A 13,749-nucleotide genomic window follows, 5' to 3' on the forward strand; every position below is an offset into this window, starting at 1 on the left:
TTGGCAGTTGGTGGCTTCAAGTGAGGGTACTTCCTAAGCAACGTTCTTCATAATGTCCAAGGTTCTGACAATAATTGCAACGAGGCCTCTGTCCGCAGCCACCCTGTCAACTGCCATGTCCGCGACCGCGTCCACTATTCCAATTGGAATCATTGGCACGAGAAACAAACACAGTTGAATTGGTGGCTGGCACATGTGTGGGTGCTGTGGATTTATCCTTGAGATTCAGAAGACGCTGGAAAGTTTGTGACAGGCTAGGAGTCTCAGCACTGGTTAGAATATTTTCACGAACACTTTCTAATTCCTCTAAAATTCTGGAAAGGGTTACGACCGTAAAGAAGCGCTTCACCTGCTTCTTGTACGCAGAGGCATCTGTAACATGAGGTAACATAGCTAAGAATTCCTGCATCAAAGAACGAATCTTACCAATATAAGTCTCCATTCAAGCATCTGGTGATTTGCGCAAGTCCATTATCTGAGAAACAATGGAATAAAACTGCTGAATATCATTGGTGTAGAGATTTTTGGCTTCCTCCAATACGTTATAGCAGGTCTAAAAAGGGAGGAAAATGTCTATAACTGTCGGATCAATGGATTGCCAAAGGATACTCAGTAGTTGAGCATCAATCTTTTCCCATGCATGAATCTGATCCTTTGAAATATCAGCAGATTTTGTCGTGAGATGTTTACTGTGTCCCTGACCTGTAAACCAGTTCTTAACGAAGGTAGACCAGGTCTTGTAAGTAACAGATCTGGTTAATTTCGTCGTTGTAATGGATGGGGTAGTACTGGAGATGATGCCGAAAGTGTTTTGGAGCGCTTTACTTAAGCTCTCCATCACAAAAATAAAGAAGATGACCAGAAAATAGTAAAGAACTGCAAGAAAGCAAGAAATCGAGCAAAAACGTCGCAAAAAGATGTACAAACAACAGGTTTTTCACCGATATCTTTGAAACGGATGGGACCCACAACGAACGGAGACCAGATATGGAAAGAGGATGAGGAGGCGAGCAAGATGGTGGTGGTTCGGCCTGAAACGGTGGCCAGACGGTGGCTCACGCGCCGGAAAAGTGACTCGGCCGTCGGAAACTTCCACCGGCGCGTGGCAGCACGTGGATGCTCCGATCACCACGCGGCATGCGCAGACAAGGTCGCCTCCCTGAGACGCTCCTGATCGTGTGGTGGTTGGCTAGAAAAGTCGCCGAAAAAGGTGTCTGACAGCGGTGAACAGTGGCAGACAGTGGTTTATGGTGGTTTCCGGCGATGAACAGAGGCTGACAATGATTTTCCTGATGATACGAGGTTGAGGACAAAAAAATTGGTGACTAAATAAGGGTTAGGTGTGAAAGGAAGGTTGCCGGTATGATGCATGACAAGATATGCGGAAGCAGGGTTTCCCAGAACACAAGCTCTTATACCAACTTAAAAGTATGAATGTATTGTATTCTATTGAGTATAAAACTGTACAAGAGTCCTCTATTTAAAAAGGTTAAATGACCTAATGGGTTAAGCCCAAATAACCTTCTCGAATAATAACCTAATAATAATAAAACTAATATTAATGTAAAGAACCAATTCAATCCAAAAACTTAAGTTGTTGGGTGATGCTACATTAATGGTTTTATATATCTCAACACTCCCCCCTCACAAGAGAGCCCATTGGGCTTGAAAGGTGGATGATGCAACAGGCCCAACCTACCTGTGCTAAGAAATTCCACGAGAAAGTAAGGGGCGGCGAGGATCGAACCCGAGACACGAGGCTCTGATACTATGTAAAGAACCAATTCATTCCAAAAGCTTAAGCTGTGAGGTGAGGCTACATTAATGGTTTTATATATCTCAACAGTAATAATTAATTTACCAAAAGAAATTAAACTGAAGCAGTGATAAATGCCACTTCAACCCAAAACCTTAAGGCATTGGATCAGGCTAAATTAATTATTTTATATATCTCTAACATACCCCTTTACGTAAGAGCCCTTTGGGCTTGAAGTGTGGATATAACACAAGCCCATTATTGGTCTGCCTTGTGCTGCACAAGCCCATTTTTTTGGTCTGCCTTGTGCTTTTCTTAATTCCACCTGAAAGTGGGGGCGGTGGGGATTGAACTTGTGACCTCGTGGTCATTGAAGCTTTGATGCCATGATAAATGCCACTTTAACCCAAAACCTTAAGGCATTGGGTGAGGCTAAATTAATTATTTTATATCTCTCTAACAAGCAGATTATGAATAATGCATTATCTTTGTAAATATACGACAAGACAATTCAAAAGAAATCCACAATTTGAATTATGGGATTAGAAATAGTCTGAAGGGGAATTCTAAATGGGATTTATATAGTTAAGAAAAGCAGAGGAACCGAGGGGAAAGGAAGATGGCAATGGAGTGGGGGGAAGAGATGTTATAATGAAATCGACGAAAATTTAGGGTTAGATAAAATTTGAAAAAAAAAATCGTGCGTAAATTGCACGAATTTTCATATAACTGATAACTTGAATATAGAGGTGACAAAGCGGGCCTTCCGCCCCACCCCGCTGTCAACTTGTCTACAAACAAGCCAATCCGCCCCACTTTTGGTAATGGGCTCAGAAAGCCAGCCCACCTATTTTTTTTTTTTAAGTTTTCTTTCTTTTTTTCCTTCTCTTTTTTATTATTTAATTATAATTTTAATGTTTTCTTCAGTTTGCGGTACTGTTGCACTTTCTTTCATATATTTTTTTAAAATCTTATTACACTAGTGCACTTTTCCCTTTACTATTAATTTGATACTGTAGCACCATTATTTCTCAACATTAATGGTCAATTTTTTATCAATAAGAAATTATTAGGATAATGACTTTGTGCTTTACTACGTATTTTCTTTTATTTTTAGAGTACATCTTATTCATACGTTAAGCTCCAACAAAAAATAATTAAAATTAACTGAAGTAACAATAACATTTTAGCTTTTTAAAAGTTAAAGAAACTTTTTTTTTAGTTTGATTAAGTATGTTGGCAAGTGAATTTTTATAATAATTTTAGTTCATTGAGAACGAGAATGATGTGTCTCCAATTTATTATTTATTAAGGTGAATATGAGCATGAAGTTGATTTAAAAATAATTAAATGATATGATAATTGTAATTAAAGTGTTATTTTATTCTTAGTAATATTCTCATAATAAATTTTATATTATGCAGTAATTTTCAGCTCACTAAAAAAGATAAATTGGAGAGTTTAAGTGGGTTTATTTTGGATTTCTGAATCATATAATTGATTGAAGATCTTATTGAATATTCTCTTGAATATTTTTAAGGAAAGTTTTCCTTTATATATAAAAGGGAAGATTTTAAGGATTTAATGAAAGATATGATTAGATATTATAATGAAGATTCCATTGAAGATCTTATGGGAAATTAAAAGATGTGATTTCATCATTATTAAAAGGCAACTATTGGAAACATAAAGGAAATGCTGGCACATTCTGAAAGAGAGGAACGTAGATACCAGATGAGTCCCTTTTTTCAGAGCTCAAGACAAGATTAAAGAAAGATCAAAGCTTTGTAGTGACGATAAATCATCATTCTTCTTCTATTCACTTCATCTATTTTTAATTTCTTTTCTTTTGATATTTGGTTAAAGCCAGATATGTATATGTCTCGCTAATTTTTTTTGTAGTTAAGAATATGGATCCAACGTGAATCCTTATTTTGGTTTAAGTCTTTTCATTAATAAACTGGCTCAAATTGTTTGTGTTTACCTCAATTTGCTTGTTTAAATTCTTGTATGATCCGACCAACTAATTATATAGGGATAAAGAGGGTTTAGGTTCACAATAGACATATTGGAATCTTGATCTAGACATAGGCTTGTAGGAATTACAAACTTTTGTAATTCATCGTGCTTAAGGCTTAATCTAAAAGGAATTATTAAGACATTAGGATTCCGATTGGGTTAAAAACTTAAAGAACTAAGACATTACGATTTAACTAATTAATTCTTAGAAGATGAATTATTTGAAACAATTGAGACAAGATATTATTGAATTGAATTCAACCAATTAATGAGGATCGGAGGTAAAGTAAACTTAATTGCATTTTTATTATAATTTTCTGTTCATCTTTTAAATCAATATCTTTAGTCTGCATCTTTAATTGAATTTTTAATTAAATATTGGTTATTTGTTGAAATCACTTTTGAATTGTCTAACATAGATAAAAGCAGTGAATTATTGCTTGACTTTAGTCCTCATCGGAATGATACTCACTTATCATTTTATTACTTGGAATGACCGGTATACTTGCTGTATTCACAACAGAGAGTTCAAAAATAGTTGGAAAATGCTGTAAACTTTCTATTATTTTTTATAATTAAATAGTAAAGTTAGGTTAGGTTAGGTTATGTTAGGTTTAAAATAAAAGTAAAAAAAAAAATAGGTTGGTGGGCTAGCCCGCCCCGAGTTGAAAAACTCAGCCTGCTGGACCGAGCCTATTTTGCCACTTCTTAATTGGACCTATAATCATGTGATTGGTATGTGAGATGTCCTTGTCATGTTTGAGATGCTCAAATAGTGTTGGCTTTGGCTGATTTAGGCCTTGTTTGAATACTGTTTCTAAAAATAGATTTTTGGTTTTAGAAAGAAAAAAAATCGTTTGATAAGATTTGTTTTGTAAATTTTTTTTTGAAAATTATAATTATTTTTTTGTTTTTAGAATCAAATGTAGAGAACATGTCTGAGTTGTTTTTGTTTTGTGTTTTAACTTTTAATTTAAAAAAAACACATGTTTTCAAAACTATTCTACAAAACAATTTAAAAAAAAACAGAACATAATCAGACCCAATTTTTTGAGCTATAAGACCGAATTAAAAATTTAATGAAATTATAGAGGCATATATACTAATTGAACCTTTCTTTTTTAAGGCTGTTATTAATACATGTTAATGGATTAAAACAAAATCAAGACAGACAAGGGCAGTATAATATTCTGCTCGTCCTTAACTTTAATTTATGGGAAAAATGTTTATCTTTTAAAATATATTGAATTGCGTTATTTTAGTTAAAATTATTGTATTTTATGGTGAGACCAATGGTTACATAATAGAAATTATGGTGGAAGAGAATGTGGGGTTATTGATAATTTTTTTAATTTAAATATTAAATATAATACAATATTTTTAACTAAAATAACATAATTTTTATGTCATTTAAAAGGAAAAATATTTTTTTTCCTTAATTTATTCACTTAATAACTTGTTTTAAATTATCATACCACTTTTATTTTATAATGTCAATCGTAAAATTACTGGTTAATTCTTTATTTATTAACAATATTAAATTTAAAACCCATGATATTACTCAATAATTTCTTTATTAACAATTGATAAAGCGTTATTATTTCAATTATTTTATTAAAAGTATAAGAGTATCAATACTTACGAAATGATTACAAGTTGAAATTAACCACATGTAAGAATCTTTCATCAAGTTTTCAAATTCAATTTGATTACAAGGTTAAACCTGAAATCGACCGAGGCTATTAATCATGTTTAATGAGCTAACTCTCTCTTTGTCTCTCTCTTCAATCCGATTCATTTATGCTAATAGTCATCTGACATGAACATGATGCTGAAATAATGAGGGAAAATTATTGGAGTTGATAAATTTTGATGCGGGTCATTAGGGAGAGCTAAGTTGGGTTGAAATAAAGTAATCACACCGACTTGCACTTAATAATACATAAGCTCCAACCAAAATGGAGCGTATGTGTTTAAAACTTTGATTGACCTAAACGTTATAAGATTTTTGTGTAGTTAATTCCACTGTTTATTTCAAACTCAAACTCTTCTCAGAAAAAATACCTGGGCTTCTTGACTTTTATTCCTGAGTTGAGATAGTTCTAATCCTTAAATATGTAATTATGATTAAAAAAGAGAGACAAAAACTCTTATCCTAGCATGTTCTGTCATAGCATTAGCACCATTCTTTCATCTCATGCAAACCTGAGCACACTGCGCAGGTGAGGGACCAAACCAACTACCTTCTGTTTACGATATTTTATTCGCCAATCACAGACAAACCAACACTAATAAAGAGAGAGTAGCAACTAGCAAAGCTAAAAGAACTGCGTAGCTTTCATTTGAAGAAAGCTCAATACTCTCTCATCACTAGCTTTACCTTTTCTCTCTCTCTCTCTTTCTCTCTTTAACAATGCTTGTCTTTCTTGCTGCTCATCACCACTAAGAACAACTTCACAAAGACCACTCCATGGAGTTTGACCTTGAAAACCCTCTAGAAAACTTCCACAATCTTCCCTGTGACTCTGTCTCTTCTCTCTTCGTCATTGAATCTGACCACATCCCACCACCGAATTACTTTCAGTGTCTGAAAGCTAGCAACTTCGACATATCTGTTAGAAGGGATGTCATCTCTTTGATCTCACAGGTAAGCACCAAGCACAATTCGCTTTTTGGAGAATGAGAATCTTGATTGTTGTTTCAAAACATGACATTTCTGAATGTGGGGTTGCATTGGTTTGTTCTTTTCAGTTGTCTTGCACCTTCGATCCTGTTCTCCCTTACCTAGCTGTCAATTATCTGGATCGCTTCCTAGCTAACCAAGGGATATTGGTAAGCGAAAAAAAAACAAAAACGATTTGTTCATTCATGTGATTGTGTGTGCACTTTCTTGCTTTTCGAATCAAATAATCACCTTGGCCTTATACTTCGTTTTAATAACTATACCCTAAACAATATTAAGATTGAGTATTACCAAATAGATTATGCTTCCTAAGGATCTAACTCCAATTGGGTATATCTAACAGCAACCAAAGCCATGGGCCAACAAGCTCCTTGCAATGTCTTGCTTTTCTTTAGCTGCCAAGATGTTGAAAACAGAGTACTCTGCCACTGATGTTCAGGTAAAGCGTTATGTCTTTTGATTAAGTAATGTGCTTGAGATCAAAGGTTTTATACGAGATTAAAGCTGGAGTTACTTATATTACTTAGGCTCTTCTGAATCATGGTGATGGCGGCGTCATTTTTGAGATGCAAACAATACAAAGAATGGAAGCCCTTGTCTTGGGGGCTTTGAATTGGCGAATGCGTTCCATCACCCCTTTCTCTTTCATGCCTTTCTTCAGCAATTTGTTCAGGCTCGAAGATCCAGCATTGAGGCAGGTTTTGAAAGATCGAGCATCTGAAATTATATTGAAGTCACAAAGAGGTATAATTAAGACTTAGTTCACTTGAACATTATAAACAAAATGAGTTAATTTGATAGCGAATCTAGAATCATAGTTAAATAATCACTTTGTCTTTTGTTTTGTTGTTTGTTTTTTTTCAGAGATAAAGGTTTTGGAATTCAAGCCATCTATAATTGCTGCATCAGCCCTTCTTTATGCTTCACATGAGTTGTTTCCCTTTCAATATCCGTGCTTCTTAACAGCAATATCCGATTGTTCATATGTAAATAAAGTACATATTCTCTCATTCTTTTCTTTTCTTTTCTTTTTTAGATGTTTAGCTTGCTGAATTATATCGAGAAAATTGAGGGGGTGAAAAGAAGAGTTCTTTCCTTTCTTTCTTTTTTGTATTACAATTATTAAATGGATAATTAAGGGTACGATCATTTTACTGCAGGAAAATGTGATGCAATGCTATAATGCCATACAAGACATAGCCAGGGATGAGTACGAATCAGTGTTCAATGTAAATTCAAGTTCAGACACACCGGTTAATGTGTTAGACGAACATTTTCTGAGCTTGGAAAGTGAAAAAACCAACGGAACCAACGTTGCTTCCACTACTCTCATAAAAGAGAAGGGTCTCAAGAGAAGGAAAATCACAAATTATGGTAACAATCGCATGGTCCAGTTTTCAGATTTTCATCAATGCTGAAGTACCGAAACAGAAGAAGATAACATTTTAATCCTCTGGTCCATACGAGAGAGATTAATGTCGTTGGTGATATCATTTTGTCGTGGTTAACCAAAAAAAGGGTGGTAAAAAAAGTGAAGGTCACAGTAGTAGGAAGAGATAGTGATGGACTTAGAATGAGAAGGAAGGAACAGTGAAGAAAAGATGGACAAAATCACTGTAACGTGATCCTGGTACGGTCTTCCTTAAATCTTCTGGATGGAAAAAAAGGAGAATGGAAGATAAGATGGGAATTTCCTTTTTCTTCTATATTTCCCTTTTAGAGACCAAACAAAAGACAAAACGTAACTTTGAATTATAGGGTTGAATTTTTCTGAGTCTGTTTTGTAGTTAAGTGTGGTTCTGTCTCTTAGCTTCTGGCAAAGGAATAATAATAGTAATAGTGAAGCAACAAATTTTCTTGGAAACTATATAACGTTACTTATGTCACTTCTTTCTTAAGTGATTTCAGGTCAGCGCAAAGCATGAATAGTAATGCATATTTTATCTAAGATTCGCTATGAATGTGTTGAGCCAAAAACCGTTATATTATTAATTTGGCATCTAAGAACAGTGACTCCAATCTCTATGTGTGTGTCTTTTTGTCTTTCGTTTTCTTATTTCATCTGTCTGTTAAGTTCCTTAATTTTTTAAGGTTGTTAGTCACAAAAAATTCGTCAGCGTTTGGTTTGTGAGAATTAGGTGAATTACTGATAATTTAATATGTATGAATCGTTGAAAGGTCCCAGTGACTCAAATTTCTTTATCAAAGATATTTGTTTGGACCCATTTTTGAGATCTCTGTTCTTGTACCTGGGAGATGATGGCAACCTCACATATGGAATTGGGACCACTATTTTTTTTTTTTTTTAAATAATTTTGCCCATCATAAAGTTTTGTTCTTTGTTTTTTATTTCGTGCATTACGGTGTTTATTATGGTAAAGGCGAGATGAGTGCCGTTTTCAGTCCCCAGATGATCACTTATATAGAAGTATTTTCAATTCAAATGATAAACATTTAATTAAAACCAAATCCGCGGCTGACGACACTTACTGTTGAAGCAATAGAATTTCTTACCTGTTACACAATTAGGTGCCCTGCCTTAGAAAAGTTTGATAATGGTGTGCATTTTTACTTTTGAATACACTGCTATTCCTAATATGAAAGTGCCATTCGTTGAAATTCTTGTTTGACTCGAGATAATGTTCTAGATGGAGCATGTTTATCGGGGGTTCGGGGGATATACTGTTGCAGACTTTCTCCCTACTTGCTTTAGTCAAATAGTCAAGGAGTTTGGTATATCATATATGCACCCCTTATGTCAAAAACCTTATGTTATGGTTCGGTAGTTGAATTTCCCCACGACAAACCAGAAGTACAGTTCGTATGTATAAAACTATCTAATGACTCACATGTAAAACTGTTTCTAAAGTTTTTAAATCTCAATAAGTCATGATGCGTATAGCATTAAACATAAATAAAGGTTCGTATATAAAGAGAGTTTTGAAACTGTATGGTCTTGGGATGGGCCAGCGGTGCTCAAACGGAATTAATCAGATAATCGATTAACATTTGAATATATCCAAAGAAAAAGAAACTGTACCGCAATTATAACCAATGCGAAGAGTTGGGTTCGGTAAATTAAAGTAAACGAACATCGAGTAATTTTGTCATGTCAGGGTAAGTTTACCGAATCTCAATTCAAATCAAAGGAAGGACAAGACATTCTAGCAACAGTGACCAAAGTGTCATCGTTGGCCAAAAAAATTATCACACGCTTACAGTAAATTTTGTCAAAATGTCACGTGGCATATTTCGCTACACTGTGTAGCGAAATATGTGTGCAAATAATTCGCTACACAGTGTAGCGAAATATGCCACGTCAGACTGTTCAGAACCAAAAATGCTATGTGTCAAAATTGAAGAAATTCGCTACATAGGGTAGCGAATTTCTACAATTTTGACACATGGCATTTTTGGTTCTGACGTGGCATATTTTGTTACACTGTGTAGCGAATTATTTGCACACATATTTCGCTACACAGTGTAGCAAAATATGCCATGTGATATTTTGGCAAAATTTACTATTGGCGTGGTAGTCTGGTAATTTTTTTGGCCAACAGTGACAAAATGGTCACTGTTCCGATATTTTATTTTATTGCTTGTGGAACAGATATGAAAAGAGCTTAAGCATCCGCAACAAAATGCAATTAGTTATGAGAAAGTTATATTTACAAACTTTTTGTTTACGAACTCTTATAAGCTACACTAAGTATTATGATCGGTCATACTTCAATTATAACCGATTATACTTAGTATAATTTGTAAACAGATTTTTCTCCTTAATTATACCTTAAAGTGACTCACTCATTTCCTATTTAAAACGACAAGATTTGACAAAACAAACTTTAAAACGATTAAACTCAATCCTTGCAGGTCTTGTTCATAATTTCTAAAGGATATAGTACTTAAGAAGGTTTCTCACTAAGTACGCCCCATTTTGCAACAAGCCCAAACTATTATAGGCAGGCTGGACGAACAATTTTGTGTGTCAAGGAGCGACTAACCAATGCAATTTTTAACCAAAGCCACATCATATGAACGAAAAAGCTGTGTCAGTGAAACACAAATTCAGTGAGTTGGAATTAACCAATATTCATTTAGTGAGTTGAAAACAAGTGATTAGTCCAATAACAATTTATATTTCTTAATTAAAAATTGAGTCACTATTAAACAAATTTACCGGTATGAAAATAGTGTACATGTGCACGAAACACTTAGGTATACGTAATTAATGCAGTGGAAGGACCTTGCAGGAAGAGTTATGGTATAAGTTTCTTGGTTGAGTTGTCTTGCTAGGGTACAGATACAGGGGCAATTAAGGTCGTGGAACCCCCAACCCTGTCCAAACCAAAGTCACATGAATTCCGAGACAGAAGAAAGAGGGTTGGCACTTGTATCGTTGTCATAGAAGTGGTCACAATGACAAGTCTCCAAAATCCATAATACGAGGTGGTCTAGATCCTTGTCTCCATTTGTGGTGCTGAGCTTAGTAAAAACGAAATCCAAGAGATTAAATTGACTGCAGCGCGCTGCGTCCGCTACCTAAATGCGTGCATGGTGCACTGTCTCCCCTGGTTTCATTCAAAATATTGCATTCCGCAATTTAATTGCACAATTTTTAAAACTAATAAGCTCCAAACCTCTCTGTTCAGCCTCTGTGTTCTCCATATATATCATTCGTAAAGCATAATTGCTAGCAAATAAGAAATTACGTACGAATCATTAGGGAATATATAATACTCCTAACTTAAGAATTTAATTAATGACCTATAATTAAGTAATTAAACATGTAATTGACTTCGTGGCCAATTTAATCCTCAAAAAAAGCTCCAAAGTTAAAGTTAATTTTTTCAATTGACAAAATACGCATTTGCCTGGTTAAAATTTTCAATGTCTAAAAGCAAAAGCTTGGTAGAAGAAGTTTAATGGAGATCTCGGCGATTGGTGAACCATCCGCTGAGGAGGTTGATCTCTTGAAGCGTAGTACTGACAAAGCTAAAGAAGTGTTAGGGAAGAAACCGATATCTTATAAGGATACACTCTTACAGTTGAATGGGCTGAAAGTTACGGATGACGTCGAGGAAAGGGATTGGTTTGAGGAGTTGGATGTTCATGGTATGGAGGAGGATGTTCAATCAAATGACCAAGATGATCCTTTCTGTCCTACATACAGATTTTCAAAAGAGCTATATAAGGAGAGTTGCAGGCCTTGGAAGCAAGCTGTGATTATCAAGCTCTTGGGAAAAAAGGTTGGTGTAAAGTTTCTGCTGAACAGACTCTTGAAGATGTGGAATCTGTCAGGGACACATGAGTTCATTGATATGGAGAACGATTACTTTTTGTTTCGTTTTGCGGATTTGAATGACTACAACTTTGTTTTGGAGGAAGGGCCTTGGATTGTGGCAGACCATTATGTTTCTGTTCAACGGTGGCGGCCATTATTTGATCCTTACGAGGACAACCTTAAAAAATTAGCTGTTTGGATCCGTATTCCGGGGTTACCTATGGAGTTCTATACCTCCCAACATTTGCGGAACATAGGTGATCTATTTGGGAAAACACTGAAGATTGATAGGAACTCTATACGTAAAAGTGATGCTGGTGATGGGGTTGTTACGGAAAGGGCCAAGTTTGCGCGTATTTGCGTAGAAGTAGATCTCAGTAAAGGCTTCTTGTCTAAATTCAATCTCATTAATAAGGTTTATACGGTAGGGTATGAAGGCCTTCACATGATCTGCTTTGCATGTGGTAAGTATGGGCATAGGCGTGACACTTGTTCTTCGGTTTCGGTGTCAACCGATAGTCATTCTCACCAAAAGGATGTTCGTGCAGAGGTTGTTAACAATGGTGTCAGGCGTGAGATGGCAGAAGGTGAAGCTTTTGGTTCTTGGATGATTGTCCAAAGGAGTCAACAGGGAAGGAAGGCAAAAGCTACCATGGAGATTGCCGCAATCAATGCTGCCGCAATCAATGCTACCGCAATCAATGCAGCCAGGAATCAGGGGTCATCTGTTACAACTGGCCAAAGGAGAATTAATGCTCAAGGAATAAATCATTCTGTTTCACGTCCAGCTAAAATCAAGCAGCAGAAACCCGATAATCATGTGGGAATTAAATCGGCTACAATGATTAATGCAAAAAATAACGGTTCTGGAGCTTCAAAGGTGGCGTCTTCAACGGCTGGATCAAGATTTTCAGTTATTTCTGACGAAGTTAATGATAATCATGATGTTAATTATGAGAATATTCAAATCATTAATGATAAGCATGGCCCCTCTAAGGTAACCGCTAGTGCTGATTTGAAAAAGGGTTTAAATAATAAGATTTCGAATTTTCCTCGTGATAAACGTCATCTTTCAGCAGCTATTCTCCCTAGCTCAAATACAGTTACAAATTTGGTGGAACCCTCTATGCCAAATCAAAATCTAAGTGGCCCTGAGCTTATGCCAGTTGTTCAAAAAGGTACTGTTATTCCTCAGGTAGAAGAAAGGATTTTGTCTCGACCACAAGAGGCTACCGTTTCCAAGTCTTCTACTTTGTCGCAAAATGGAAAAAAAAAAAGAAAGAGTTACGTGATGAAATTAACAGGAATAAAAAGGCAGTTGCCTTATCTATTGTCCCAAAGAGTTTTAAGCAAAGGGCTAAGCCGTTCATTGCTTCGAGCTCGGCAAAAAAAATTTCAGCAATGGACATTAATGGCAGAAAGCCTCTTGTTCTCTCTTCTAAATCATCTCCTCCACATGTGGTAACTCCCTCAGATTCTGGTAAAAGGGAGGATGGGGTTGATATTTCCATAATAACGCATGACAAGAAGAGTCCGGTTACTCTTTCCAGCTCGAAGGATGTTGAGGCTTCGAATGCTAGTTTGAGACCTGCTGATGTACCCTCGGTGATGCGGGATAGTTTTGATCTCCCCAAAGTCTAATGACAGGGTGTTTTTCATCCTTTCTCATTATTTTTGTGGTTTTTTGATGAGTGTGTGTGTTTGGAATTGCAGGGGGGCTGGGAAAAAGGGTTTTTCTCCCCTTATTAGGGACTTGTCTCGTCATTTTAATATTCAAGTTATGGCTTTGCTTGAAACTCGTATCGGAGCTGACCGTGCTCAGAAGGTGGTGAAAGGCTTTGGCTTTCAAAAGCATGTTATGGCTCATCCTCAAGGTTTTTCTGGTGGCCTGTGGGTGTTATGGAATGATGATGAAGCTCAGATTCAGATTTTAGAGTCTCATCGTCAGTTTATCCATTTAAAATTTTTTTGGCGTAATAGGAGGAAGGAGGAAGCTGTTACTTTTGT

The 13,749-nt window shown here is 35.8% G+C and overlaps 1 protein-coding gene across 1 annotated transcript; it reads left to right on the forward strand.

Annotated features, from left to right (window-relative positions):
* The first annotated feature begins 6,074 nt into the window (after positions 1-6,074).
* LOC133292376 (putative cyclin-D6-1) lies at positions 6,075-8,055 on the forward strand. Its single transcript, XM_061490783.1, has 6 exons — positions 6,075-6,422; positions 6,527-6,607; positions 6,802-6,897; positions 6,986-7,202; positions 7,323-7,453; positions 7,619-8,055. Exons 1-6 carry the CDS (start codon positions 6,246-6,248, stop codon positions 7,874-7,876), a joined length of 960 nt encoding a protein of 319 aa, XP_061346767.1. The 5' UTR covers positions 6,075-6,245; the 3' UTR covers positions 7,877-8,055.
* The last annotated feature ends 5,694 nt before the right edge of the window (positions 8,056-13,749 follow it).

Source organism: Gastrolobium bilobum, unplaced genomic scaffold (genome assembly GCF_033153095.1).
Source record: "Gastrolobium bilobum isolate Gb01-03AN ecotype WA unplaced genomic scaffold, APGP_CSIRO_Gbil_v1 utg2134, whole genome shotgun sequence".
In the NCBI taxonomy this organism is placed as follows: domain Eukaryota; kingdom Viridiplantae; phylum Streptophyta; class Magnoliopsida; order Fabales; family Fabaceae; genus Gastrolobium; species Gastrolobium bilobum.